The sequence below is a fragment of the Mrakia frigida genome, assembly GCF_051309035.1.
Source record: "Mrakia frigida strain ATCC 22029 unplaced genomic scaffold BDY24scaffold_6, whole genome shotgun sequence".
In the NCBI taxonomy this organism is placed as follows: Eukaryota; Fungi; Basidiomycota; class Tremellomycetes; order Cystofilobasidiales; family Mrakiaceae; genus Mrakia; species Mrakia frigida.
The window spans coordinates 292,911-318,736 of NW_027481275.1; the positions used below are offsets into that span (position 1 = coordinate 292,911).

The following is a 25,826-nucleotide window of genomic DNA, read 5'->3' on the forward strand; positions in this document are numbered from 1 at the left end:
ATTTTAATTTCTCTTCGGGTGCTGGCTTTTCTTAGACCCAGCTTTCCAAACCTCTCCTTTTTACGAGCAAAAGCAAGCCAGAATCATCTATCTCCTCCTCTTCCCTCCTCCTCCTCCTCCCTCCGTCGTCGAGCCCTTCACCGGCGCCGTCGAAGCAGTAGCATTCGTCCCAGCAGCTCCAGCGACCTTCGTGCTCGTTCCCAACGATCCCGCAACGACTCCCTCCCACATCTTGTCGTTCAGAGCCTTGGCTTTGGCGAGATCGGCCTTCAGGCGGGCGACTTCTCCCTCGAGAGACGAGATCTGGGTTGCGGAGGAGGTAGCGTCGGCTGTTGAGGAAGGAGTTGAAGAGGAGGGAGCGACGGTGGAAGTGGTGTGGGAAGAGGAAGAGTTGGTGGAGGTGAGAGCGAAGGGAGCGGTGAGAGGGAGGAGGGAGAAGATCTGAGGGTCGAGGAGGAGAAGCAAGGGAGACGCGTTAGTTCCAGTGTTCGTTTCTTGACTACTCCCGCTCGCCCTTTGAGGTCGACAACGAAAGAAATATGTGGCACTCACATCATCCACCTCGCCCATCATCCATCCGACCTCATGCTTCTCCCTCTCCCTCCTCCCGACCCTCATCCTCTCCAACGTCCCCACCGTCTTGATCGCCCACTTCTCGTCGCCCGCGTCTCCACTTCCCACCGAACCGAGCGAAACGTGACCGTGCAGGTCTGAAGGTCGGAGGAGGGTGGAGATGTGGGTGATGGGACAAGATTTGTGAGCTGCTGGAGAGAGGGTTCGGAGGTGTTGGAGGGAGGGGAGGGAGTGGATGTGGATTTGACCGGTGGAGGTTCCGAGAAGGAGATGGGAAGTCGAGAGGGAGAGAGAGAGGGTTGTAATGGTGTCGCTGCGAGGAGGGAGGAAGTGGGATTGAGAGTCAGTTCGAGAGGAAAGGAAGGAGAGAGAGCGGAACCGGGACGCGTCGCAGTTTTGAACACTTCGAAGGACGCGGTGCCGTCCTTGCCTGACCTCCCCTCCGGAGCCCAAAATAAAGAATCGAAAGAGCCCACTCACTTCAAAACAACAGCGGCCTCTCCACCCGTCGTCCTCTCGATCCTAATCACCTCTCCAACCCCTCCTCCTCCTCTGGCCTTCACCTTCCCCTTTCCCTTCCCAACCACCACAGCCTCCTCGTCCTCTCCACCCTCCTCTCCGCTCCTCCTCTCAAACAACCGAACAGCGAACACCTCCTTTCCAGCGGAAGCCCAGAAGGCACGCTCCATGGGGTCGAAAGCGAGCGAGGTGGGAGGAGCGGGAAGGTGGTAGGTCGACAGGAGGGTTGCAGGGGAGGTGAGTTGCCAGAGCTGAAAGAGTGTCGAGGAACGACGAGATCAAGGTCAGCTTGGAGGTTCGGGGGCGAGCGAAGACGCGTAGAAGGAGGAGAGGAGGGCTGACCTTGACGGTGTGATCCACGCTCGACGTGAGAACTCGACATTCGTTGGGGAACGATCCGAGGCCAATTTGGATATCGGTGATGGGGAGGGTGTGGTCGGAAAGGTTGCAGAGAGCGGTAGGGATTTCCTTCTGGAGGTCGTTGGAGACGAGGCTGGAGGGAGGAGAGGAGAGAGGGAGGTGGTGGTCGGAGTTAGCTCTCGAGCTCGTTTGAACGCGCCGAGGATCTTCCTTCCAGCAACTGAGTAGCTTGTTGGCTCCGATCTTGCTGGAAGTTGACCAGGAAGAGCTGGACAGGAAGGACAAGCTCACCTGGCGACGCTCCAAACGCTGACTCCCGAATCGTCACTTCCAGAGATCAAACCCAGACCGTCCGAGGTGAACTTGAGGATGTTGATCCTTCGGTAGTGAGCGTCGAAAGAGTTGAAGAGGAGTCCAGATGAGAGCTGGGAGAGGTAGAGATGGGGAACTGTCAGCTCGAGACGTTCGGAGGGAGGAAAAGGTCGAAGGTCGAGGTCGAAGGAGGAATCGAAAGCTCACCTCCCAGAGATAGATATGACCTGTCTGAGTTCCTCCAGCACAGTAGGTCGAAGTAGGTGAGATGGTGAAGCAGGTGAGCTTCTCAGGCAGAGGAATCTTCTGATGAAGTTGCTCCTACGAAGCAGAAAACAGAACGAAACGAACGAAAGGTCAGCTCTGCCTCCTCCTTCCTTCTCGTTCTGAGCTCAACTCTTCCTCGATTCTGGCAGGATTTCTGCTCACTTTTTGCCAAGCCCATACGTTCATGAGAGGCTTCCCCTCCATAACGGTCGCACATATTCCTCCTTGACCGTACTGGGTCTGAATGTAGGCTGTCGAGTTGGGTCCAGGGCTGGAAGGTTTGAGCGTAGAGAGCTGGAGGGAGGTCGTGAAGTCGTGAAGAGTCGTAGATCCTGAAGCGGTAGCCGAGGAGGAGGAGGAAGTGAGGATCACTTCAGAGAGAGGGGCCATCTTCGGTAGAGGAGCAAGGGGAGCTGGAGAGAGTTGAAGGTCAAGTTGACTTGAGAAATCGAAATTCGAAGGGAACGAAAGGAAAGGAGGCGGTGAGGGAAGCTGAAGTCGACGTCGCTTGTTGCCTTCCAACACCCATCCTCCTCCTTAGCTCGCTTCTTTGCTTTCTCTCTACAAGATCCACGCTAAGGCGTCCCTCTTCTATACCCAACTTCGCGTCCTCTTCTCTCCTCTCGCTCGCGTGTTCCAAAGGCTGAATGGACTCTCCCGACTCTCCTCCGGGCACGCTCCTCGACTGGGAGGAGGATCAAGTATGCTTCTGGCTAGATAAAGTAGGATACTCAGGTCACGATGAAGCTGTAAGAGGTACGTCTACATCTTGTCTGCCTTCTCTACCTCTCTACTGAGCTGACCCTCCTTGCTCTCTCTCTCTCTTTAGACCAAGCGATCACCGGCGACGTTCTCTCCCTTCTCTCCTCGGATGATCTCAGAGATCTTGGGATTCCATCGCTGGGACATCGTCTAGGAATCCTCAAGATGGTTCATCAGCTCAAGGTCACTCAGGGATTGCCTATAGAGGAAGGCTCCTGGGTTCCTTCAGGTGAGAAGATGCTTTCTTTTCCTCCCTCTCCTCTCCTCTCCCTCCCCTCTCCTCCCCTTGACTTCGTTCCCTCTCACTCAACCGGTGCGGGGGACGAAGAAGGGTTCCGAACGGGATCTTTTCAAGAGAGGGGGATGTAGTGCTAGCTAGAGAACGAGTTACTAGAGGATCTAGTTCTTTCCCAACCTCGAAAAGGGATGAGAGGACGAAGGGAAAGGAGGACGAGGGCGGGAAGTTGAGCTCAGGAACCGATGAGACGCGCACTGAACAACTGCTCTTCCCTTCCTTCTTTTCACTTTTCAGTCGAAGACACGGATGGAGACGCTTCGTTTACGAGTTCGGTCTTGACCAACGGAGGAGTAGACAGTGATAGGATCTGGGACACGATCAACGAGCAGAGTGAGTCGTTCCCTTTCACTCGCCAAACAACCTTCCTTTCCATTCGAGCTCGCAGCTTCGTTTCTTCCTCCACTGACAGCTTTCCTCGACCTTCTGCCATCTACAGACGAACGTATATCTTATCTCGAGCAAGAGTACGAGAAGCTTTACGAGTCTTTCATGGGTCAGCAGCAGCAGGATGGTCAGGGAGGAGCTCGAACAACGGTGAGCTCTCCTCTCCTTCAGCCCGTCCTCCTTCATGACCCGTTTCGCCTTCTGCGACCGCCGCGTTTTCTCACTCGTCTTCCTTCTCGACTCTTCCCTTCCTTCCTCTCTCTCTAGAACGATGGCTCTGCACCTTCCCTTCGAAAACAACCTTCCTTCAAGTGGGCGACGTACGGACGACACCTGCGTTCGCCGACCCATCCCACTCCGCCGGCGGAAGGAATGGCTGGAGGTCTGGACAGTCCTGCTATAGGAGCTGGAATGATGGGAAGGTTGAGTCCGAAGAGTTCAGAGGTCGATCTAGGAGTGAGTTTTTCTCATCGAGTCGAAATGAGCTCGAAACTCAGGAGCTCACCGTCCTTTCCTCCCTCCTTTCTTCGCGACTAGGAGCCCAAACCAGCACCACCGCCCTTGCAAGCTCCACCCCCGTCCTCATATAACAACAACCACTCCAGTTCCAACCAACCTCCAGGTCCCAAGCGGTCCAACTCGACGAAACGGTCCCCTACAACCCGCTCCGGCCCTCCTCTCCCTTCCTTCGAAACTCCAGCTCCCGCTCCTCCTCAACCACAGTCCCAATCCTACTTCCAGCAGCAACCGCCTACAACAAACTCAAACGGCTACTCCTCCTCTACAGCATCCTCTCCCAGCAAAGCTCTTCCAACCTCCTCTCTCCCTCCAACCTCCTCTTCCGCAACCCCGACCGCCTCCTCTTCCTCGCACAACCCTCCTCCCCCTCTCAGTCGCTTCATCTCTACCTCCAATCTCAAAACCACCGTCTCTACACCCCCAGGAGGTATCTCCTCGTCCTCTTCTCGGTCCTCTCCCAACGCTGCGGCTTCAGGTCTTCCTTCGTCGGACGCGTCGTCGTCGTCGCCTCCCCAGCAGACCTCGTCCTCGCTCGCCCAAACCAACGGCACGCCGGGAGGAGGATCCAACAATAATACCTCGTTGTCCGGTGGTGGATCAGGAACTCCAGGAGCGAGCGGGGGAGGAGATACCTACACTCAGAAGTTCAGAGTCACGTTGGAGGATCCGTGCTACAAGGTTTTGCCGGCAGCTTTGAAGAAGTACAACATCAACGATGATTGGAGGCTTTACGCTCTTTTCATCTGTTACGGAGGGAATGGTGAGTGCTTCTCGAGGTCTCGTTTCGAAGGCGGCGAAGAGAGAAACGACGCGTCGAAGCGGATCGAAAGCTGACTCGACTTTGGATCTTCTTGCAGGTGAATCGACGGGAACGGAACGATGCTTGAGCTACGATGAGAAACCTCTGCTTCTCTTCCAGAGGTTGAAGGATTCGGGACAGTCACCCGTCTTCATGCTGAGGCACATTGTGAGCCGCGTCTCTTTTTCTCTCACCTTCCTTTGCTCCTCGTCAGACCGTCGAACTCATCATTGTTCGCCCTTATCACTTTCTCCCTCCTCAGAGAGACATCAAATCTCCCATCGCCATCGCTCAAAACAAGAAAGCAGCCAAACTCTCCTCCTCCCAACCTCCTCCTCCTTCCTCCTCCTCCTCCTCTCGACCCGAAACCAGCGCCGCCTCTCTCCCTCCTCAACCTTCGACGCCCCAGAACCCTCATCCTTCCGTACCCGCATACTCGCGAAACACGAGACTCCATCAACCGTCGGTGCTGCTTCCTGTGACGCGGAACGGAGGTGCGAACGGACGTCCGACGGGACCTGAGGAGGACGAGGCGGGAGGAGCGGGAGGAGGAGGAGCGGGATCGGACGAGGCTGGTGCTGCCGCTGGAGGAGGAGGAGGAGCTGGAGTTGCTGGTGTCGCGGGAGCTGGAGCGGGAGGAGAGTTGAGCTTCGCGTTGAGCATCTATCCTTACTTCCCTGAGAGAGAGGATGAGTTCGAGGTGGCCGTGTGAGTTTTGCATTCTCTCGTCCTTGCCCGTCGTCTCGTTCTCTCCCTTCCCCAAGCTCACCGCCCCCTCCCTCCCTTTCTTCGTTCAAACCTAGCGACGACACCTTCCTCATCCTCTCCAAAGCCAAAGGCTGGTGGGTCGTCCAACGAGATCCCGGAGGTCAAGGTCTCACCGTTCCCGACGCTTCGAAAGCCGGATGGGTTCCCGCTGGATGCCTCCTCGAAACGAACCGTCCGCCGGGGAACTCGACGCTCAGTATCGTCTCGACGAGCTACGCTGGAGTGGCTTGTATGGACTATCCTGGAGATCACGACTCGATGGCGTTGGTGAAGGACGAGGTGGTGAGGATCTTCAAGAGGTATTCGCACTGGTGAGTTTTCGACGCGTCTTCCGCTATATCTGTCCACCAACGAGAAGCTGACTTCTTTTCTTGTTCACTTGTTTCGTAGGTCGTACGCTCTGAAAGAGAACGGAGATCGAGGATGGGTGAGTCTTCGTTCCTCCGACGCGTCTCTCCCTTTCCTCCCTTCTTCTTCGCTCAGCTGACCCCTTCCGTTCTTTTTGCATCTTGTAGGTCCCCTCCTGGCACATCGGTAAACTCTCTTCAACCTCCACTTCCACCTCCTCCCCAACTCCAGCTCAGAACCCAGCCGCCAACAACGCCAACGCCAACTCCTCGTCGACCCTCCTCGCCGCCTCGACGAGCGGAGCTTTCCCTACGACGCCGATGACCGCGACGGGGAACGGGATCAGCGATGAGAGTGGAGAGGCTGGTGGAAGGTAGAGGTTGACGCGTCTATCTAGCTTCGCGGTAGCCGCAGAGAGAGTCTTCGCCTGTTCATGATCGTCTCTTGTTTATCCTCTTCTTTTGGTGCCAGTCTCCTTCTTCGTTTCTTGATACCCTTTCTCTCTCTTTTCATGCTTGGGTTCGCTTCATCCTTCTTCTTTACACCCTACCTAACGATCTCTTTCTTCTCCGAAACGATACGACCTTTTTTTTCACGCGATGACCTGTCAAAGGGAGGGAAAGGGTCGGGTCGAGACGCGTCTGACTTTCTCTCCTCGCTCTCAAGCTCTCTTTTCGCTCTTTTCGCGACTTTGAAGCGTCTGTCTTATCAGAGAACAACTCAGAAAAGAAGATTTCCCAGAATAAAAACATGAACTGAGCCAAGAAACAAGGGGGACTGCGCCTTTGTTGACTGAAGTCGACGGCGGTTCCTTTTGTTCCTTCCCTTCTTCTCTCTTTCGACCTTCATCCCTTTCCTCCCCCTCCGTCCCTCCCTCCCTCTCGCTCCCTTCCTCCTCCCTTCACCCTTCGCTTTCTTTACACCCGCTCTCTCTCTCTCTCTCCTTCCTTCACCCATCCATCCACCTCCAGACGAACTCGCAACCGAACCTCCCTTCCACTGCAAAACAACTCGCACGCTCCCCTCTCGTTCCCTTTCATCCCAGCGATGCTCCCTTCCACCCTCCTCGTTCTTCTCCTCTCCCTCTCCACCTCCTCTTCCGTCTCAGCAGCTGGAGGACCTTCCCGTCTCGGAGGAAACTCTCACCTCGCTCACCATCGATCCATCGTCAAAGCTCAACGCAACCCGAACGCGGACAAGCGATCGCCCATCGTTCTGCTGCCTGAACTCGTCAACGACAACAGCCGACACGTCTACGAACAAGCTCAGAAGCGACAGGAGGAGGAGAGCAGGATGGGAGAGTTGAAGGTGAGGAGGAAGAGAGCCGTATGCATCCAGAAACAAAGCACCTCAGCTGTCAGCACGGCTACCGCGAGCGCCCTTCCCCTCCTCGTCGCCTCCTCCTCCTCCTCCTCTTCTTCTTCCACCAAAACCACCACCATCCAAACCTCCATCACCCCTACTTCCACTTCCATCGTCATCCCTACCACTTCCTCCACAGCCATGACTTCAGCCGCTCCCACCACCACCACCACCTCAACTTCCTCCGTCCAACCCACCTCAACTTCAACCTCCTCCTTCCTCTCAGGCTGGACCTCTCCCGAATCCTCCTCCGTCCCCAACCTCGAATCCATCTCCCTCGCTACAGCCCTCGCCTCCTCCAAAGGAACAGACCCAGGAGACATCGTCAGCTCAACTCCCGACGGTTCTACTGCTATGGAAGCCAACTACCTTGCTGGAGTCAGCGCGAGTGCGAGTGGTGAGTCGTTTCCTCCCTCCGTCTTGTTCGATCAATCTCTTTGTGCTGACGTTGACTCCGTTTCCGCTTGTAGGATGGTCCTTCTACGCCAACCACGGACAGAGTGCTCTTCGATCTGCTACCGAGGTCGTGTTGACCTACAAGGTCTGGTTCGCGGAGGACTTCGATTGGGTGAAGGGAGGGAAGTTGTAAGTCGACGTCTCCTCACTCGCTCTCTCTCTTTCCTTCGATTCGGTTCGAAACTGACGGGTTATTGCGTTGGGGTTGTGTCTATCTAGGCCTGGACTCTACGGAGGAATCGAGGGAGAGTACGGATGCTCTGGAGGAGAGCAAGCTGATCGAGGTTCGTCGTCTTCTCTCTTCCCTTTCATGTTTCGCTTTCTCTGCCCTCCCTCGCCTTCACCTATCGTCCTCTTTCTGGAACTAACGCCCTCTCCTCTCTTGTCCCGCTCTGCTCGTACTTGCGTTTTAGACATCTGCTGGTCAGCTCGACTCATGTGGCGAAAGAACGGGATGGGAGAGCTCTACACCTACCTTCCCCTCGGAGACACCAACGTCAACGCCTGCGAGGCTTCCGGAGATGGAGCCATCTGCAACAACGAGACCTACGGACTCAGCTTTGGACGAGGAGAGTTCACTTGGCCTAAGGGGCAGTGGGTGACTGCTGAGGAGAGGGTCAGGTTGAACGACGTTGGGTCGAACAACGGTGAGTTTTTTTTTTCGTTTCTTTTGGAAGGGACGAGGAAGGCTTCCGTTGTCGAGCGAAAGGAAGCAAGACGAAACGATGCTGGACGCGTCGAAACCGAAACTGACAACCCTTCCGTCCTCCTCCTCCTCAGGTTACATCCGACTCTCCGTCAACGGAAACCTCGCCATTTCCGGAGAGAACCTCAACATCCGAACCCGATCCGACTCTGGTTTCGAGGGGGTGAGTTCAACTTCCCCGTCTCTTTCTTTCCTCTTCGTCTCTCTGACCCTCCTCGTTCCGCTTTCCTTGTTCAGATCTACATGTCGACTTTCTTCGGTGGAAGCGACTCGACCTGGGCTCCTGCTACGGAACAACACGCTTGGTTCAAGGACTTCCAGGTCGGGATCGTCGCTTGAAGGGGATCCCTCCGACGCGTCGTTCTCTCCTCCCCATCTTCTCATCTCCACCCCACCTACCCATCTCCACGAAGACTTCCAAGAGGAAACTCCCGTCTCTCCAACATCATCACCCTCGCCCTCACCAAACCTCACTCCGTCCTCTTAGCGCTAGTCGCAATGTCGTCCTTGTTTTTTGTCCTTTTGGGTTTTTGGGTTGGTCTGGACTCACGGGCTGGCATAGTTTTGTCTCTCTCTCTCTCTCGTCCTTTTTTACAATTTCACCACAGCTTGCGAGCTTGCTTGTCCTAGCTTTCCCCCCTTTCCCCCTTCTCCTTCTGCTCTCGTTGTTTGGGTTGTTGCTAGACGCGACTCGACCTGACTCTTCGACTCCCCAGTGGATCGATCCTCGAAGCAGATGAAATCACGACTCGATCCTTTTTTGAAAAGATACATACGAAGACCTTTTGTTTGTTTTGTTTTCGTTGCCTTTCTATTATCTATCGATGCTTGTGCCTTTTTCTGACTCGAGGCGCGAAGAGATCTAATCGCAAGAAAGGGTGAGCTCCTCGAACACCGAAATCCGTCTTCCTCCTTCAAACTTCCTTCTCCCTCCTCGAAAGTCTTCCGACCGTCAAAGAGATCGTCGAAACAGGATCTGCAGGCCGGAAGGTGTAAAGCGTTGGAAAAAAGGGAGTCGAAATGCAGGCTTGCTCCTCGAGTGAGTCTTTTCTCCCTCTCCGTTCTGCTCCTTCCGCAGACTTCGAGACTGACTATCTCACAATCGAATGCTGATCTTAAAGTGCCAAGCGGTTCGATGTTTCTCCCCAGGTTCGTTGAAAAGGTGCGCTTTGAGTCGCTCGAGTTGACCTGACTCGTTTTCTCTCCCTCTTTTCTCTCACCACCATCCTCCAGAACACCAAAAGGCCCACTGGAAAGCTCAACGATTGATGTGCCTTTCGCCTACTTGCGGTCCTTTGCTCTCTTGATCGTTGATGAGATGCTCGGCTCGATGTTTTCTTGATGCGACGCGTCGTCGACCGACCTGAACTTCCTGCTCTTGATTGAGCAGGGATCTTTCAAGATCGGATCGTACGTGTTCGTGCCTGAAACAACCGGAGCGATGTCTTGAATCGATTTGAAGCCGCGAGAAGTCTGAACAGGAGATGGGCGATGGATGGTCGGCTGGTCGCACGACGGAGATCGGACGCGCCCTCTTCCGTTCTTTTCTCTATCGAAAAATTACCAGATCTGAACACCATCGACCCAGCCTTTGCATTACCTGCAATAAGTCCGATCCTTCACCTCAGCGCTGCAAGAACCCAGCAAGAAGGAGGTCGTCATGGTCCGTCTTCCGTCGTGTCCCTTTTTTTTTCGATTCCAAGAAGCCGAAGGTCGACGCTCTCCTCCCTCCCTTCCAACACCCAACTTCCTTCCTCCCTCCCTCCTTCAACAATGCGTCGCTCCATCCCCCGTCAGGTCAACCACCTCCTCTCTTCCTCCCGCCCTACCCCTCGGTTCAACGCTCCTTCTCGACCTTCCTCCACCTCGTCAGCTTCAGCTGGAGCTCGAAAGTTCTCTTCCTCTCGCCCTTCTCGAGACAACGAAGCTCCTCGGTCTCCCTTCAGCGTTTTCGTCGAAACCCTCAAGAACGAGGTGGAGAAGGACAAGGCTCTCCAGGGGAATGTCAAGCAGCTCGGAGGAGAGGTCGGACAGATGCAGGACTCTGAGAGTATGAAGAAGGCGAAGGAGTTGTACGATCGGGCAAGGGTACGTTCGAGAGCTCTCTCTCTCTCTTTTCTCAGCTTGTCCTTCCTTTGGAGAGGACCATCGGTCCCGAGGGTTTGGTGGAACGGTAGACTTTCTTTGGGCTGGAGCTGGGTCCGAAGTTGTAGAGCTGAGGGCGAAGGAGGGAGGAAGAGAGGAGCCTTGAAGAAAGGGAAGGAAGGAAGGAGCGTCGAGCTGACGTCTTCTCTCTTGTTCTCCGTCCGCTCCTCTTCGAAACAGATCACCAACATCCTGAAAAACAACCCTAGTCTTCAGAAGGCTGCCGACGACATGAAGGCTTCTGGAGTCAAGGTCTCGGACGCCGTAGCTGAAGCTCTTCGACAAGTCGAGGAGTCTGAGTTCCTCCGAGCTGTCAGTCCTCCCTCTCCCTCCTCCCATCGCCTCTCCCTTCTTCGCCTCTGACTACATTCTCCATCATCTCTTCTTTGATCCCTTTCTCTGCAGCTCAACAAAACTCGTGAAGCTGTCTCCTCCTCGGTAGCAGCTGCGACCGCCCCCGTTCGAAACACCGCGGCCTACAAGGCTCTCGCTGAATCGGTCTCGGAGGTGTTCGACGACTCGAACGCTATGCGTTACGGAGGATACGCCCAGAAGGAGATTAGGAGGAAGAGGAGGCAGCAGAGGTTGGAGAAGTTGGGAAGGTCGGGCATGGGCGTTGGGTCCAGGGTGAAGGCGAACGAAGAGTGAGCTCTTTTCCCCTTCCTTTCCTCTCCTTGCCTTCTTCCTGGAGGTCCTCTCACATTGATCCTCGTCCCAAGGAGAGAGACGGCACAGAACCTATACCTAATACCTCCCCTCCTTCGGTTTCGCTTTCTCTCAGAGCCGGGGCAGCTCTCGTCCTTTCCAAAACCGCTTCAGCTCCCACTTCCGGCTGGGAGTCCTACAAAACCACCTCTCCCGTCTTCCAGAAGCTCGCCGACATCCGTGAACGATACGACGAGTCCGAGGACCCTTTCATCTCAAAGGTTCGGTCGGTGACGGGTTGGTTTGGTCGACTGGCGGACGAGAACGAGACGGCAAAGGTCACCAGGTTGATGCGGATCATGGATCCTGGGTTCGAGGTCGAGATGTTTGCTAGGGAGTTGAGGGAGTATATCGTGCCGGAGGTGCTGGACGCTTACCTGACTGGGGATCAGGAGAGCTTGAAGGGATGGTGTGGAGAGGCTGTGAGTTTGAAGTTCGCTCTGCTTCGAGTTCGAGAAGTCGAAGGGACGTGAGTTTCGAGACGAAGAACGCTGACGTCTTTCTACTGTTTCTGCTTATATCTCTCTCTCTCAGGCCTACAGCATACTCTGGGCTACGATGTCGCAGTTCAAGAAGCAGTCTTTGATCTCGGAGTCTCGAGTCATCACCATCTCCAACCTTGACGTTCGTCCTCTTCCTCGACGTTTCCCTTTCTCTCCAACGTTTTGCTCACCCTCCCTTCACTCCTTGTTGCCCCACAGGTCCAAAAGGGCTCCATGCTCAACGACGAGATCCCCGTCTTCGTCGCTACCTTCCAGACCCAGGAGATCTTCTGCTTCCGTAACGCTATCACCAAGGAAATCGCTGCTGGATCGCCAAACGAGGTCGTGGGTGTTAACTACGCCGTCGTCATTGGACGAGTAGAGGAGGAGCTCGACGACGAGGTTACTGGTGGATGGAAGGTGTTGGAGGTAAGCAGATATATCTTGTCGTTGGGATCTTCGAGGGAGGGGAGAGAACGAAGCTGACCTACCTGCCCTTCCCCGTCGCGTCTTCCAGATCGTTCGCAGAGGAGCCGGTATTTAGGTTTTTAGATTTTGTGCAGCAACGATTAAACGAACTCCACCCCTCCTCTTTTCATCATCGGCTCTCACGAAAACCGCAAACTAGGCCCAGCCCTTCGAGGAAGGAGGCGCGTCCGAACCAAGATTGTTTCTCCCTCGCCTTTCCCTCTTTCTGTTGACGCTCCCTTCCTCCCTCCCTCCCAAACCACCATTCTTCCCTTCCTTCACTCTTTACTTTCCTTGCAGGCCGTCCCTTCCCGTATTCGTTGAACGAATCAATCAACCTCAACCCGAACGCGCTCGAAGCTCGCCACACTCGCCTGAATCGTCCTTCCTCCAACTCGACTCCTCCTCCTCTTCCTCCTCTTTCGGACAGCAACAGACTCGAATCTCCAGGAGGAAGAGCGTTCCCAGGCGACTTCCCTTCAGAGGACTCAAGCCCAAGGCGTGGTAGTCAACCTCGGACTCAAGACGACGCGCAGGTCGCGCCTTTTCTCTCCCTCTCCTCTTTTTGCTCCCTTTGCTGCTTCTCGCCATCTCGATTCGCTCATGTCCTTTTGCGTTACCAGCTTACCTTTATACACTCTTAGTCGCCAGGGATATCATGCCACTTTCTAGTCTATCTCGTGGGTAGAGTCTTTTTCCCTCCTTTCCTCTCTCTTTTCGTCTTTCTCGTACTCCTGCTTCGTTGCAACACCGCCGAGTAAGATGAAAGAATAGATCCAAAGAGAAGCAGGGAGCAAAAACACGTCAAAACATATGAAAAGGAACCTATAATCGTGGGTACGTCGAGGACGGCCTTCGTTCGAAGTCCTACGAAAGGAGAATAATCTAGTGCGGGCTACCGAAAGTGCTGAACTTCCTGACGATCGAAGGACCGTACTCCTCGTAGTCAGCCTGAGCGAGGGAAAGCAAGAGGGGAAGAAAAGGGAAGAGGTCAGCGTGAGTGAGAGACGAGGCGAGGCGGAGGCGAAGGCGAAGGCGAAGGAAGGGAGAGGGACGAGACGAACCTTGCTCGTGCAGTAGGAGTTGAACTCGGGCTATGAGACGAGAGGCGAGAGAGAGATGATAGAGGTCAGCAGCTGTGCGGACGAAGGAGTGATGAGAGAAAGAGAGGTCAAGAGAAGGCCGAAATGGACTCACCAGCGAGGCCATCAAACTTCCTCCGTACCAAACAGCGTACCTCTGCTTCGCGTGCGAGATAACGTTCACCTCCACACCAGACGACTGATGACGAGGCAAAGAGTCAGCCCGAATTTAGAACAGGAAGAAAACGAGTCGAACGAACCCTCATGTGTCCTCCCGACGCGCTCTCACTCAACGCAACCCTGCTGTCGACGATGTTCTTCAAATCCCTCTTCAGTCGCTGCGAAAAGTTCTTGAACATGGTCGATCCTCCCGACAGAACGATGTTCTGGTGGAAGAAAGGAGAGAGAGAAACGACGGTCAGTCGACGCGTCTTGCTCGGATTCGTTCGGGCGAGACCAGCAGACGTGGGAGGAGGTATAGAAACGAACCTTGTACAATCCTCTCCTAACATCGATGGGGGAAGCCTGGATAACGTTGTCGACGACCTCTGGCAGCGGCGTCAGGAAATCGGACGAAACGATTTCGGGGTTGAAGAAGATCTCGGGAGCGAGGAACCGTTCCCATCCGACGTCGACTCCGTATTTCTGATAAAGAGGAGAAAAAAGGCGGGAAAGGCAAAGGTCAGATGGGGTATGTGGGCCGCTTGAGCGAAAACGGAAGGGAGAAGAGTCGAGCGTTTAACGAACCCTTCCAGTCACGCTGTGCTCTCCCTCGAACCTGGCGAACCATTTGTAAGGATCATCGTCGTACTTCTTGAACTCCTTGACCATATCCTGACAGACGTAAGAGTAGTCCTCCTTGATTCGCTGAGCTCTGAAGAAGGAGGAAGGGAAGCGGGACGCGAAAGGTTAGCTCTTTCGTTCTCGACGAGCCTGTCTGTCCCTCGGCGTCTCGTTCGGGTCCTAGAATCAAAGCTGGCAGCTCAAATTGAGCTGTTGAAGGGAGAGATGGAACGTACACTCGAAGCTGATCCTCGGGAGGCATGTTGGCGGTCTCTCCTCGATCACGAAGGAGCTGCTGAACGAAAGAGGTGATGTCCTTTCCGGCGATGGGGACGTGCTTGATGGCGGATCCGATAACGTAACCTTCAGCCTGTAGGGACAAAGAGGAAGGAAGAGAAAGGTCAGCTTGAGGTCGAGAGAGAGGGACGAGTGAGGCAGGTCGAGAACCCAGAACGGAGGGACGAACGACGGGGATAGTGTCTGTAGATCGACCAGAAGGAACGAGGAAACGTCAGCATCTGGTCGTGACGGGTCGACAAAGACAAGGAGGAGCACAGGAGCGAGCAGCGACAAAGGAAAAGACGAACGAGTGACTCCATCTCCTGAATCGATAACGACTCCGGTCAAGTTTCGCTCAGAGTTTCCGTGCGTCCAACTGGCAGCGAGAGCGAGCACGGCTTGAACGGCGATGTAGAGACCCTGTGTGCAAGCAGAGTAGATAAAGGATCAGCTCTCAGCTCGTTCGGAGGGTCACTAGATTTGAGGTAGAAGAGGGACGAACCTGAACGTTGAAAGACTCGAACATGATCTCGGCAGCGTTCTCCCTGTTCTCTGGAGGGTTGAGAGGAGGTTCCGTCTGTTCCAATAACAAGGAGGGCACTGATTAACTTCCGGTTCGAGGAGAGAGCGAAATGGGCTTGGAGCGGGAGGCAGAGAGGAAGGAAGGACGAACGAGCAAGACGTGGTGATCCTCAGGCTCAGCTCGGAGGTACTTGAAGATGCTCTGCTCCCAGAACCGCTCCATGTGATCCCAGTTGTCGATCAATCCGTGTTTGATGGGGTTATGGAGAGAGTAGGTTCTGAAGAAGGAGAGGAAGGAGGGAAGGAGAAGGACGGTGAGCTCGATCGAAACAAAAGGGCGTTCGTGTGCGAGCTCGCTCGGAAGGAAAGGAAGGAGGAGGACGACTCACTTTGAGTTGGCGACGGCCTCGTCTCCGATGTAGAAGTCGAGATCCTCGATACCACGTTTGGATGCGAGATGGGATGGTTTGTTCGCTACTGGTGGTCCTCGTGCTGTCGAGGCGAAGGATAGGGAGCAGCGTCACAGTCGAAGGAGAAGCGAGGGAGGAGGTGGATCGAGTGAGGTTGAGGTTCCAAGGTGAGGTGTGGGACGAGGAGGAGGAGGTTTGAAATGGGACAAAGATGGAAGAGAAGAGGGAAGAAGAGTTCGTCAGCTCTAGGCCCTTCAGAAGATGTAACCCTCTAGTAGGGAAGCTCGAGAGGTTGACGAGATGGGAAGGTGCGTGGACGAACCTGTTCCTCCTCCTCCTCCTCCTGCTTCTCTCGTCGCGATGACCGTAGGGAAAGTGAAGGAAGGTTCAGAGTTCCCAGCGAATCCCATCTTGGTATATCCAGTACCTGATCAGCCAGCCAAACCATTGAGAAACAGGTCAGCAAAGCTCTCGAACGAAAGGAGGTCGGGGACGAGCGAGGGAAGGGAGATGCCAGCTCTCCCTCTCCTGCTCCCTCTTTCTCCTCCCTCCTCCTTCCAGATATTCATCCTTGTGAAGAAAGAAGCTGCTTACCATTGTCGATAACGAGGGGTGCGAGTCTGCTCATGATGGAAGATGGGAGAGAGAGAGAATGGTCGTGGTTGAGGTGACGAGGTGAACCCGCGGAAGCTGAAGAGAGGGAGAGCTGGCTCGTTCCCTCCCTCTCGACAGCCATCATCCCTCCACCAAAAGCAGCAGGTAAGATCTTCAAAACTTCGCCATATCGAAGAGCATGCTTCAAAGAGTAACCTCTTTCATTTCTGGACTCTGGATCGACCAGACGAAGCTCCAGAAGCTCCTTCTATTTGCCACTCGCTTCCTCGTTCCTTGAGCTCCCTTTGAGAGGGTTTTCTTCCGTTCTGCCTCGTCTTCAAGGCTCAAACTATTACCAGTCGATCTAAATCTGTACGTCTCATCGTCCCTTTCGAACTTGGGTTGTTCAGAGGAAGGAGAAACGGGCAAGGTGGACGGATCTGGTTCTGCTTCCACTCTCGAGATGTCACGAGCTCACCCTGCTTCCTTCCTCTTCCTCATTTTTTTTCTTCTCGATCAGGTATCGAATCACCTTCTCACTTCACGACCTCGCTTCAGGTGAGTACAGCGGCTACGCTTTGGCTTTCTGGAGGAGGAACTTGCTGACGACCTCTTCGTCCGTTGCCCTCTCTCAGTCCACTCTCGTCGATCCTCTCCTCAGATTCCTTGACATGAACACCGAACACGAAGTGAGTTCTTCGTCTCTCCTGTCTTTCCTTGGGATTCTGACGAGCCTCTTTGATCTCTCAGAAACCCAGCCTTCAACAGAAGGAACCTCGAGAGGTCAGTCACGTCGGCAACACACTTTCTCGAGCGCTCCTCCTCGTCTCGTCTGACTCGGATCCTTCGCTTTTTTTTCTCTATAGCACTCCAACGATCGAACTCAGCTCCAGAGTGGAAAGGGAGATCTCCCTACTCCTGACTCAACTCCTTCGTTCGACCCGTCTCCAGGAGGAGTGTTCGACCTCGGCGTGAGCTCTTCTTTTTCGTTCGTTCGTTCCTCCTCTCTTCAAAACTGAACCCCCTTCCTCACTCTGTCCTCCTCTCAGAATCTCTCCAAGTCCATCCGAGCTCAGACTCAACAAGGCCCTCAACATTCTCCCTCTCCCGCTCACGGCCAAACCTTCCCTCGACCGATTCCCGTCCCTCCCGACAGTCCTCTCGGAGATCAAGCCTACTCGACGAGCCAGAACCTTCAGCAGCATCAAGGCAACCCTGGATTGGGGATTTCGAACCTAGGTCCTCAGATGGATGCCTTGTACATCGGAGATCTCTCTTGGGTGAGTCTTCGAGTCAGCTCGAGCGACGCGTCGACATCGGAAGAGATTGATCGAAGCTGACTCGAGCCTCGCCCTGGTTCTCGTACAGTACACCACCGACGAGGACATCAGAAGAGTAGCCTTGATGGTTAACGTCAAGTTGAAGCACGAAGACATCACCTTCGCCGAGCATAAGGTCAACGGAAAGAGCAAAGGGTCGGTTTCGTCGTCTTCTCCCTTTCTTCTTTCTTCGCTTCGGTACCTGTGCTGACCTCGCATTCTCTGTCGTCCCATCTTACTCCTCCAGTATTGCCTTCGTCGAAGCTCACTCCGCCGAGAACGCCGACGCCATCAAGCATTGGTTCGACGTCAAGTTCGTTTCATCCTCTTTTCGCTCTCTTTGTTCGCACTTTCCCCATCGAGCTGACTTCTTCCTTCTCCTTTTTCCGTCTCACAGTGAGTTCCAAGGCCGACATGCTCTAGCTACCTACGCTTCAACCTCGGCCGGAAATCCCTTTAAAACCTTGCCCAAAGGTCCGTTTTGTTTTCTTTTCGTTTGCGTCGCGTCGATCTCATCACTCCCCTTTCTCTCTCGTAGATCCCAACCCTTCCGCGTCCACCTCTACCTCCTCATCTGTATACCGAAGTCCTCATGTTCCCCTCGGTCAACAACTCCCCATCGGTCCAGGAGGTCGAGCTCCTCCTCCTCACCTTCAACAACTTCAAGGTCAACAGCCCAACTTCCGAGCTCCCGCTCCTCCCTCTCAACAACATCAACAGCAGCAGCAGCAGCAGCAGTTCCCTCAGCAACAACAGCAACTCCTGTCGGCTCCTCGAGGTCCCATGTCAGCTTACGGCGCTCAAGGAGGAATCGTTCGAGCTCCCATGAGCGGAGGAGGAGGCGGAGGCGGAGGCGAGTTCGTTGTCAATCCTCACGTCTGGCAACAAGGAGGACCTCAAGGAGGAACGAGCATTCGAGGAGGGGCGATGATGATGACTCCTACTTCGGGTGAGTTCCGTTCTGTTCTTCGCTTCCTGTTTAGGTCAAGTTGAGTCGGACTGAAGCTCCTTCTTTCGACGCGTCGTCTTTCGTTTTCGTTCAGCTCAATCCTCCCCGTATACCGACGCTGGCCAGTTCCAACAGTCTCCTCTTTTACACACCGAGGCAGATCAGCAGCGATATATCCAGCAGCAACTTGCCGGAGGAATGGTCGCCACGGCTGGAGGAGGATCGTCTGGCATGCCTTTCCTCCCTCAGTTCGGTCAACAAGGTCAAGGTCATCAGCAGCAGCAGTACTCGCTCGGAGGAGGGGGAGGAGGACCTCAGCAGCAGTAGCTCGAGGAAGGATCTCGTTCAGTAGTTGGGAAGTCGCTTTGCTTTTGGTTTCGGTTTCGGTTTCGGTTTCTCGTCTTGCTTTTCTCGCTTCACGTCTCGCATCTCTCTCACACGTCTCTCGCCTCAGTGGCCATCTTTGCTTGTTTGTTTTCTATTCGTTCACGTCTCGCGTCACCTCCATCCCCACATGTACTCCCTCTCTTCGTATCGCATAACGTCGTCCTCCTTTCTTTCGTTCTCTTTCACGTACGACTCGCTTCATTTTTTATGCACACACAACTTTCTTCGTTTGACTCCGATGATTTCTCTGCTGGTATCATGTTGCGCGAGAGATGCTGCGAAGGGAGGAAGAACGAAGGGAGGGAGAGGAAACTTGAGAAGCAGGGAGGACGCGTCGCCTTCTTCACCTTTCTCCTGATCTTCAATTTGTACCTCTCACGTCTTCCCTGGGTTGTTCGCTCTTCGCTCCATCTTACCAGTGGTCTGGACCTGCCGACATTTTCCTCGACGAGGACTAATAGGAAGGAATGGAGAGAGAGAGGAGCGAGCGACGAGAGCGCATGTACTCCCTTCCGACCTCGTTCCTCTCTCCTTTCGTTGCTTCTACAGCTCCGGATCCGTGCATAGATACATCGACTTCTGACTTCACAGGGTCGTCGAACCACATCCCACCTTCATCTTAAGGAAAGGTGGGAGAGAAGAATTCAAAGTGAGCAGGAAGTAGTTGTGTCGTGGCTGATCGAAAACTCGTTCGTGAAAGAGCGGGGAGGAGAGGAGGAGGGAAGGGAGACCAGCGACCTCACGCTTCTCTCGCTTGAAAATTTGCTCTGAAACTCATACAGTGTCTTATCATCAGGCTAAGGAACAGGCTGGAGCAATTTTCAGAAGGATAACTACAATTTCCGGTTGCTGGGGAGAGGATCTGATCGCGTCTCGACTTCACACTCCGTGGCGCGTCGTCGCTCCCCGCGTTCAATCCGTCCTCCCTCCTTCCCTTTCAAAGCAAATCGATCCAATCTCTCTCCCAGCTGGGTTTCAGTACTACACCTCCTTCGTCAAGCAAATGCAGTCGAAACTCCAAAAAAAGCGGATGGTTCAAGTTCGGGGAGGTCCAGACGACGCGTCCGACGCTCTTACCGCGTCGCTCCCTCGACCGTCCAACGAACTTGTAGATCTCGGTTTCCGACAGCCAAAAAAAATGATCAATGTGGGGATCGAACCCAAGACCTTGGCGTTATTAGCACCACGCTCTAACCAGCTGAGCTAATCGATCAAATAAGGAAGAAGAAGGAAGAAACGACTTCTCTTGTCAACGTTTCCCCCGCTCCCTGCTAGTATCTCTTTGCTCGAAATCTCACCCAGGGATGGACACATCTTCGAAAAGCATTCCCGTTCGTAACTTGTTCTCTTCTCTGTACGAGCCTGAGAGGTTAAGAGGGTCGAGAAAACAGGGCAAACTCGAGGTGTTGGAGCCAGACAAGGGGGAGGGGGGGGGGAACGAGCGAGACGCGACCTTTTTCCGCTCAAACCTTTCCCTCTCCTCTCCTCTCCTCCTCTCGAGTTGCTTCCTCCCTCAACCCACACGAGCTCTGAATTGTGGCGGCTGTCTGAGTAGTTGCTCTGATTCCCTGATGAACCTTCGCTTGAAGAACTCTAATTATATCTGCTCACGAAAGAATGAAGCGACGCCTCTCCCTTTCCCAACTCACTTCCGTTTACCACCCCTTCCACGGAACCCAAACATCAACAACGGTGTCTGCATCTTCCTCAGATGAGTCAACAATGTAGTAGAAGGGATAGGCAGCGAGGGTGATGCAGGCATGTTGCTGAAAAGAGAACGGGGAAGCGACGCGTCAGTTTCGAGCTCGCTCAACTCGGGTCTTCCTCGTCTCGAGACTCTACTCACAGGTACAATCCTGATCTTCTGCCCAATTTCCAACGCCTTCGCTTCTCCCTCCTTGTCATTCTTCACCAAAAGTCCGTGCTCCTGACTGACTCGTCCCAACCTCCAACCCGTCGTCGTCTCATCGAGGTTCAAAACCCGGCCCAAACCCTTCTCCGGTCCGACGTCCTTTGACATGGCGATGCACCCAGCATCGCACATCTTCTCAGACCGAAGGTCGTAGGAGGAGATAACGGTAGAGATGACGGAGCAGCCGACGGAGGGGAGGGTTGCGAGTCCTGTAGAGAGTTGCTGGAGATCGAGGAGGGGATAGTCTGGGTACAAAGGGCAAGTTTTGAAAAGGGGGCAAATCAGCGATGGGAAGAGGTAGCCTAGCAAACGTTGGGCGGGACAGGGCGGGAAGGTGATTGGGGAAGGGCGTCGGCGACGATGAGAAGAGGACGGAAAGAGGTTGAGTACGAACTTCCAGCATCTGAGAAGAAGTATGCAAGGAATAAAGAGAAATGAAGGTCAGCTCCTGAAGTGAGCACAGAGAAGAGGGATGAAAGAAGAGCGAGAAAGAGCGAGAGCGACGACGCGACGGAAAGAGAAATGCGACGAACGTAATTCCAGATCGCCCGAGAGTTCAGCTCGCTTCCCATCCTCCTCAGTACCAGCTGAATGAGCCGTAGGAGTACTTCCAACGCTCAGAACCCAACGAGTGTCCTTGTACTTGGACTGGAGAGAAGGGGAGAGCTCGGCGAGGAGGGAGGTCGCCATTCGTCCAGCACCGTCGGCACACTCGACTTCCGTCTCGAGGTAGCTATGAGCATCTTCACAGCAGGTCTAGATGTCGAAAAGGGGGAACAGGAGCGACGGAACGAGGAGAGATCAGCCGGTGCGCGTCGTGCTCTTCGACGCGTTGCATCTTGACGCCTTCCTCTTCGCCTTCTTGAACACGGAAGAAAGGTGCACTCACAGAAGCGTAGGCGTTTCCAGCGTGACAGTAGAACCCAAAGAGCTTGAGAACGGGCGAAGCGAGGATGGTGGAGATTAGAGCTGGGAGAACCTCGTCCGACGGAATGATTCCAGCTCGGCTGAGGGAAAGAGAGAATCAGCTCTCAAACCTCGAGGGTAAGCTGCAAGAGAATAACGACGATACTACGTACTTTCCTCCCTGGTTGACCTTAACAAAGCACTTGAACTTGCTCTCGTACGAGGGGTCGAGGGCTGCCACCTTCTCGAACTCCTCGAGACCCTTGACTTGATCGGGGTGATCGATCATGATCAGGAGCTGACCTCCAAAGGGCGTGATACGATCTTGGAAGGAGGAGAGGTCGGAGAGAAGAGTGAGGGGAAGAGGGAGAGCGTAGAGGACCTGGAAAGGGAAGAGGGAAGGGTGTCAGTGTCGGCTCCAACACCTTCTCGGTCTAAACGACGTTTCATCTTAAGAGAGGGGACGAAAAGAGAGCTCACGTCTGTAGCGATTCCTTCCTCGAAGAGAGGCAGAAGCTGCCAGAGCTCTTGCATGGTAGAGACGATCGTCGTCGAGCTCTTTCCAGAGGACGAGACGAGCTGAAGACGAGTTCCCTCCATGGTTTTGTGACCTGTTCGAGAGTAGAGAGAGAGCAGACGAAGAGGAGACACGTTAGAGAATGATCAAGGCCAAGGTTTAGATCCGAAAGACCCTTGGGAGGAAGAGAAAGCTGGACGAACTCTTGACGTGAGCTCGGAACGATGAACCGAAAGCTTTCGCTTTATCGTGCATCTTTGCACAGTTCTGAGTGGGAAGAAGGTTCGAAAGAAGGTCAGCAAGGGGAAAGAGATGATTTTCGAAGTCGACCAGAAGGAAAGCAAGGGGATACGTAGAACTGACCTCGGCGAAACGAGACCTGTCAATGATCAAAGCAGGTGTTCGAAGCTGGTTGAGCTTCAGCCCGACCATGGCATCTTGGAGGGGAGCCTTGGCTGGAAGAGTGGTGAGGAGGTATGGAGTAGAAGTCTGAGGAGGAAGAACCATGTTGCTGAGAGCTGAAGAGGTTGCGAGTGAGGGTTGAAAGAGAGGAAGGAAGGAGGAAAGGCAGAGTTGGCCGCTGGGATCTCTCTCGACGGCGATTCAAGCGAAGAGCGCCCTTGCCTCCCTGACTTGTCTCGGTCGCTAAGGGAACACACCGCAGCGAGGATCCATCTACAGGTACATATCTATCAAAGCAACAAACCGAGTGTATCACATCTACAAAAATGGGAGCACCCTCAGACCTCCTCTCGCGTCAAACCAAACACAACTCTCCTCCTCCCCAACCTCTCCCTCATCCCACCAGCATTCCTCGTTCCAATTCTCAACGGCTTCAGCTTCACCGCCGGGGAGGAAGCATCAAACAGGTTCATGTCGTCTCCCTCCGACGACGGTGGTCCGGGCTCCTCGTTCTCCTGCTCGAATCCTTCGTCGTCGTCGTCTTCCTCCGTTCGACGCGTCTTCTTCTTCGCAGGTGAGGACCCGAATTTGCTGGGAGAGGAGGAGACGATGATTGGATTTTGGAGGGAAGTCTTTCGAAGAGGGACGCAGGAGGTGTTGAGTCGGGAGGGAAGGAGTGGGGAGGGAGAGGCGGGGACGAGGGAGGAGGTTCCGAGGCGGCGAAGGGGAGAGGCTGCCGCTGGTGAGAAGCGAGAGAAGAGCCACGGAGGAGGAGCTTTGGAGGAGAGGGAGGGAGTAGACGGTCCAGCGCGTGGTGGGTCGGGAAGGGAGGTGTGCATTCGTCGAGGCGGTCGGCTGAGAACGAGGGTGGAGAGCCGGAGGTCTCGAGGAGGGATCTTGTTGAGGTTGAAGACGGGTTTCGAGGGTAGAGAGTCGACGTGCGATGAAGGGATGGGAGATGAGTTTCTGGCTCGCTTGAAGGTTGGACGAGGTGGTGGTACTGGTGAAGAGGAGGAGGAAGGAGCGGCGAGCTCGTCGGGTGGAGAGGAAGGCGCGTCGAGGTCCTCTTGTTCGTCCTCTTGGGCTTCGAAGTCTTCGTCCTCCTCCTCCTCCGTCTCCTCGACACCAACTTCCACCACCACCTCCTCATCTTCGTCCTCCTCGTCGGAAGCTATCGACGAAGGTCCATCCAACGACATCCTTCCCATCCTCTTCAACCCTCGATCCTCCTTCGACAAAACCACCTCATTCTCCTCGCCACTGCTATCGTCGAGCGCGTCCATCGGGTCGTCCGACTCGTCGTTCTCCTCCTCTTCCTCCTCCTCCTCCGAGCTCTCCTCGTCCGTGAGAGGACTCAGCTGCTGCCTCGGTCGGCGAACAACCCTCGTCTTCCTTCCAGCAGGGGTAGCTTCCACCCAAGCTCCAACCATCTCCTCCCATCGCATCCCCTTCGCACTTCCTCCTGGAGTTCCTCCGTCTCCGACGTTGGCGGCGATCCTCCTTCTCTCCGCATCCGTAGCGAGATCCGAAAGCTCCTCGAGGGTGACAGCGTCCGCTTGTAGCTCTTCCGGGGAGAGGATCGTCGAGTCTGAGAAGGGAGAGAGTCGGTCGTACTCTTCGAGAGCGCATTCGAGGAAGCGGCTCTCGATGGTAGGAAGGGAGAGCAATCGAAGGGACGTGGCGAGGGTGAGGACGGTGGAGACGGAGGTGTGGGAGGAGAGGATGTGAGGGAGGAAGCAGAACTCGACGGAGTCGCAGAGGACTCGAGGCGGGGTGATGGGAGGGTTGTCTTCGGTTGGGTAGGAGAGGGATCGCGTCCAGATGGAGTGGAGTTCGAGGGCGAGGACGGCTGTGGCGATAGGTTGGAGGTCGGAGGGGGAGAGTCGATCGTTGAGGAGGTCGCAGAGGTCTTTGAGAGACGCGTCGATGGAGGTGACGACGGTGGACGAAGGGTCGCGAAGTCGAAGGGTGTTGCTGAGGAAGATCATGTACTGAGTCCAAGCCGATAGTCTCTGTACGAAGAGCTCCGACACCGTCTCGCGAAGATGGTGATCCAGGACCGTTTGAACGACTTCGAGAAGAAGACGAGCTCCTCCTGCTCCTTTGGACTCTCCGTCTCGAATCAACCCGTCGATGGCGTCTCCCAGCCAACGATCCTCGAACGAATCCTGATTGAGATCTTCTCCTGAGACGTGATCCAGCCATGTAAGCACCGAAGCGACGGCTTTGTTGACGACGGATTGCCATCGAGACCCGAGAGGGACCGAAGGGAAGGGGACCTTTCTTGAGATGGTAGGGAGGTAGGAGGGTCCTGGAGAGTTGATCGAGGAAGAAGGAAGGGTGTAGGCGTGGTGGATCATGTGAGGGAGAAGAAGGGAGACCTGCAGAGTGAGAAGAAGGACATGAGCTTTCACGCAGACTCGACGACGCGACGTTCCTTGTCTTGAGAGCTCACCTCATAGACGGCTGCTCGTGCGATGCAAGCATCCAGGAGAGCTTCGTAAAGTCCGTGCATAGGGATGTTGAGTCCGATAGCGATGGTAATGGCATGAACAGGAACAGAAAACCTAATGGAAAGCAGGACGGAAAGGATGAGCTCGAGCGGGAGGGGGGGAGAGGGAAGGAAAGTCGAAGCTCACCTTCGCCAATGCTCTGGCACCCCTTCCCACCAATCATCCCTCAATTCAATCCTCCTCCCCTCCACCCCTGAACTGAGCTCTTCTTCCGAGTTGGGAACGTAACCGAACTCCTCCTGAAGCTGAGCCTCGATCCATGGTTCGATGTTCTCTCCGACTCGTCGTGCGCAAGTGGCTCCCAAGGCTTCGACTCCCACCTGATCTGCTACTGAGGTTGATCCGACAGGATACACGACGTCGAGGATGTTGTTGAACGCTTGAACGGCGGCGTAGACTCGTTTGCTGAGCGAGAGGTAAAGCAGAGGTTGTTGGAGGAGAAGAAAGGAAGGGAAGGGAAGGAAAGGTCAGAGCTGAACAACAATGATTCACGAGTCTCTCGCTCCCACTTCAGACTCACGAAACTTCTGCCATCTCTATCGAAGGAAGCTGAGGAAGCCTCGAGTTTGAGATAGCCTTCTCCGTAGGCCTCTGCTTGTTTCCAGAAGGAGGAGGGATGGCAATTAGCTCCTTTGGCATCGACCTCGGTGTTGCCCTTTTGAACTTCTTGCCTCGTTCAAAGACTGGAAGTCCCTTCGCTGAACCAGAGTAGTCTCCAGACTTGGCCGCATCGTTCTTGGAATACGTCCTGGTCGAGCGCGTCGCCATCGGAGGAGGGACGGTGGGAGCAGAGTTGAGGAAGAGCGAGTCGAGCGAGGCGAGTTTGGTGAGGAATGGACGGAAAAGGCGACTGATCCGAGACGTAGGGAGGGGAAGAGGAGCATGCGAGGTCTCCTTGGGATGAGGAGCCATCGAGGAAGAGGAGGAGTAAAAAAAGAGAGGAACCGGAGGGCGAGATAAGGAGGAGGGAGGAAGGTGGAGTTGGAGGGGAAGGGTCGAGCTCGCGAAACGCGTTTGA

The 25,826-nt window shown here is 54.7% G+C and overlaps 8 protein-coding genes and 1 non-coding gene across 9 annotated transcripts; 4 read left to right on the top strand and 5 right to left on the bottom strand.

Annotated features, from left to right (window-relative positions):
• Nucleotides 1–87: 87 nt before the first annotated feature.
• On the bottom strand, nt 88–2,421 carry IPI3 (chromatin-binding/pre-rRNA-processing protein IPI3; the record flags this gene model as incomplete). Its single annotated transcript, XM_076642687.1, has 7 exons — nt 88–441; nt 553–886; nt 1,054–1,343; nt 1,435–1,585; nt 1,744–1,877; nt 1,972–2,085; nt 2,194–2,421. 7 exons carry the CDS (start codon nt 2,419–2,421, stop codon nt 88–90), a joined length of 1,605 nt encoding a protein of 534 aa, XP_076499100.1.
• On the top strand, nt 2,194–6,508 carry STE50 (Ste50p). The gene is made up of 11 exons (XM_076636778.1): nt 2,194–2,787; nt 2,861–3,022; nt 3,326–3,421; nt 3,528–3,625; nt 3,743–3,931; nt 4,016–4,754; nt 4,852–4,961; nt 5,056–5,501; nt 5,597–5,872; nt 5,952–5,988; nt 6,077–6,508. The coding sequence occupies exons 1-11, from the start codon at nt 2,679–2,681 to the stop codon at nt 6,284–6,286; spliced, it is 2,472 nt and encodes an 823-aa protein (XP_076499101.1). The 5' UTR covers nt 2,194–2,678; the 3' UTR covers nt 6,287–6,508.
• Nucleotides 6,509–6,732: 224 nt separating this feature from the next.
• On the top strand, nt 6,733–8,898 carry BDY24DRAFT_250561 (uncharacterized protein). The gene is made up of 6 exons (XM_076636779.1): nt 6,733–7,668; nt 7,742–7,856; nt 7,947–8,011; nt 8,141–8,374; nt 8,508–8,596; nt 8,671–8,898. The coding sequence occupies exons 1-6, from the start codon at nt 6,957–6,959 to the stop codon at nt 8,770–8,772; spliced, it is 1,317 nt and encodes a 438-aa protein (XP_076499102.1). The 5' UTR covers nt 6,733–6,956; the 3' UTR covers nt 8,773–8,898.
• Nucleotides 8,899–10,206: 1,308 nt separating this feature from the next.
• Nucleotides 10,207–12,309, top strand: TIM44 (protein translocase subunit TIM44; the record flags this gene model as incomplete). The annotated part of the gene is made up of 7 exons (XM_076642688.1): nt 10,207–10,521; nt 10,759–10,890; nt 10,984–11,222; nt 11,360–11,705; nt 11,818–11,907; nt 11,985–12,194; nt 12,283–12,309. 7 exons carry the CDS (start codon nt 10,207–10,209, stop codon nt 12,307–12,309), a joined length of 1,359 nt encoding a protein of 452 aa, XP_076499103.1.
• Nucleotides 12,310–12,991: 682 nt separating this feature from the next.
• Nucleotides 12,992–15,986, bottom strand: ARP3 (actin-related protein 3). The gene is made up of 14 exons (XM_076639187.1): nt 15,904–15,986; nt 15,632–15,736; nt 15,289–15,391; nt 15,051–15,177; nt 14,880–14,954; nt 14,686–14,797; nt 14,565–14,578; nt 14,335–14,468; nt 14,063–14,189; nt 13,805–13,960; nt 13,576–13,701; nt 13,431–13,514; nt 13,298–13,327; nt 12,992–13,184 (listed from the first exon to the last, which is right to left on the bottom strand). Exons 1-14 carry the CDS (start codon nt 15,935–15,937, stop codon nt 13,119–13,121), a joined length of 1,293 nt encoding a protein of 430 aa, XP_076499104.1. The 5' UTR covers nt 15,938–15,986; the 3' UTR covers nt 12,992–13,118.
• A 380-nt stretch (nt 15,987–16,366) lies between these two features.
• On the top strand, nt 16,367–18,814 carry BDY24DRAFT_433425 (RNA-binding protein; the record flags this gene model as incomplete). Its single annotated transcript, XM_076644113.1, has 10 exons — nt 16,367–16,423; nt 16,539–16,592; nt 16,654–16,686; nt 16,770–16,874; nt 16,953–17,183; nt 17,272–17,378; nt 17,470–17,535; nt 17,620–17,696; nt 17,761–18,171; nt 18,266–18,814. The coding sequence occupies 10 exons, from the start codon at nt 16,367–16,369 to the stop codon at nt 18,496–18,498; spliced, it is 1,374 nt and encodes a 457-aa protein (XP_076499105.1). The 3' UTR covers nt 18,499–18,814.
• Nucleotides 18,815–19,697: 883 nt separating this feature from the next.
• BDY24DRAFT_t25 lies at nt 19,698–19,771 on the bottom strand. The gene has a single exon. It is a non-coding gene; the product is annotated as a tRNA-Ile (tRNA).
• A 442-nt stretch (nt 19,772–20,213) lies between these two features.
• Nucleotides 20,214–22,400, bottom strand: DSD1 (D-serine ammonia-lyase DSD1; the record flags this gene model as incomplete). Its single annotated transcript, XM_076643122.1, has 9 exons — nt 20,214–20,324; nt 20,405–20,715; nt 20,865–20,873; nt 21,004–21,226; nt 21,360–21,477; nt 21,550–21,758; nt 21,857–21,987; nt 22,097–22,160; nt 22,257–22,400. The coding sequence occupies 9 exons, from the start codon at nt 22,398–22,400 to the stop codon at nt 20,214–20,216; spliced, it is 1,320 nt and encodes a 439-aa protein (XP_076499106.1).
• Nucleotides 22,401–22,600: 200 nt separating this feature from the next.
• BDY24DRAFT_380582 (uncharacterized protein) lies at nt 22,601–25,783 on the bottom strand. Its single transcript, XM_076639188.1, has 4 exons — nt 25,329–25,783; nt 24,935–25,213; nt 24,751–24,862; nt 22,601–24,676 (listed from the first exon to the last, which is right to left on the bottom strand). Exons 1-4 carry the CDS (start codon nt 25,718–25,720, stop codon nt 22,634–22,636), a joined length of 2,826 nt encoding a protein of 941 aa, XP_076499107.1. The 5' UTR covers nt 25,721–25,783; the 3' UTR covers nt 22,601–22,633.
• Between the last annotated feature and the right edge of the window lie 43 nt (nt 25,784–25,826).

What these genes read in the sequence shown, in the direction of transcription:
- BDY24DRAFT_250561 (XM_076636779.1), top strand. Translation starts at nt 6,957, where the DNA reads ATGCTCCCTTCCACCCTCCTCGTTCTTCTCCTCTCCCTCTCCACCTCC. An exon ending in AGTCAGCGCGAGTGCGAGTG is followed by an intron (nt 7,669 to 7,741) that starts GTGAGTCGTTTC and finishes TTCCGCTTGTAG; the next exon opens with GATGGTCCTTCTACGCCAAC. An exon ending in TGGGTGAAGGGAGGGAAGTT is followed by an intron (nt 7,857 to 7,946) that starts GTAAGTCGACGT and finishes GTGTCTATCTAG; the next exon opens with GCCTGGACTCTACGGAGGAA.
- ARP3 (XM_076639187.1), bottom strand. Translation starts at nt 15,937, where the DNA reads ATGAGCAGACTCGCACCCCTCGTTATCGACAATG. An exon ending in ACCCCTCGTTATCGACAATG is followed by an intron (nt 15,737 to 15,903) that starts GTAAGCAGCTTC and finishes CTGGCTGATCAG; the next exon opens with GTACTGGATATACCAAGATG. An exon ending in TTAGGAGAGGATTGTACAAG is followed by an intron (nt 13,702 to 13,804) that starts GTTCGTTTCTAT and finishes TTCTTCCACCAG; the next exon opens with AACATCGTTCTGTCGGGAGG.
- BDY24DRAFT_380582 (XM_076639188.1), bottom strand. Translation starts at nt 25,720, where the DNA reads ATGGCTCCTCATCCCAAGGAGACCTCGCATGCTCCTCTTCCCCTCCCT. An exon ending in ATAGAGATGGCAGAAGTTTC is followed by an intron (nt 25,214 to 25,328) that starts GTGAGTCTGAAG and finishes CCTCTCGCTCAG; the next exon opens with CAAACGAGTCTACGCCGCCG. An exon ending in CACGAGCAGCCGTCTATGAG is followed by an intron (nt 24,677 to 24,750) that starts GTGAGCTCTCAA and finishes CTCACTCTGCAG; the next exon opens with GTCTCCCTTCTTCTCCCTCA.
- STE50 (XM_076636778.1), top strand. Translation starts at nt 2,679, where the DNA reads ATGGACTCTCCCGACTCTCCTCCGGGCACGCTCCTCGACTGGGAGGAG. An exon ending in GGACACGATCAACGAGCAGA is followed by an intron (nt 3,422 to 3,527) that starts GTGAGTCGTTCC and finishes TGCCATCTACAG; the next exon opens with ACGAACGTATATCTTATCTC. An exon ending in TTCAAGAGGTATTCGCACTG is followed by an intron (nt 5,873 to 5,951) that starts GTGAGTTTTCGA and finishes CTTGTTTCGTAG; the next exon opens with GTCGTACGCTCTGAAAGAGA.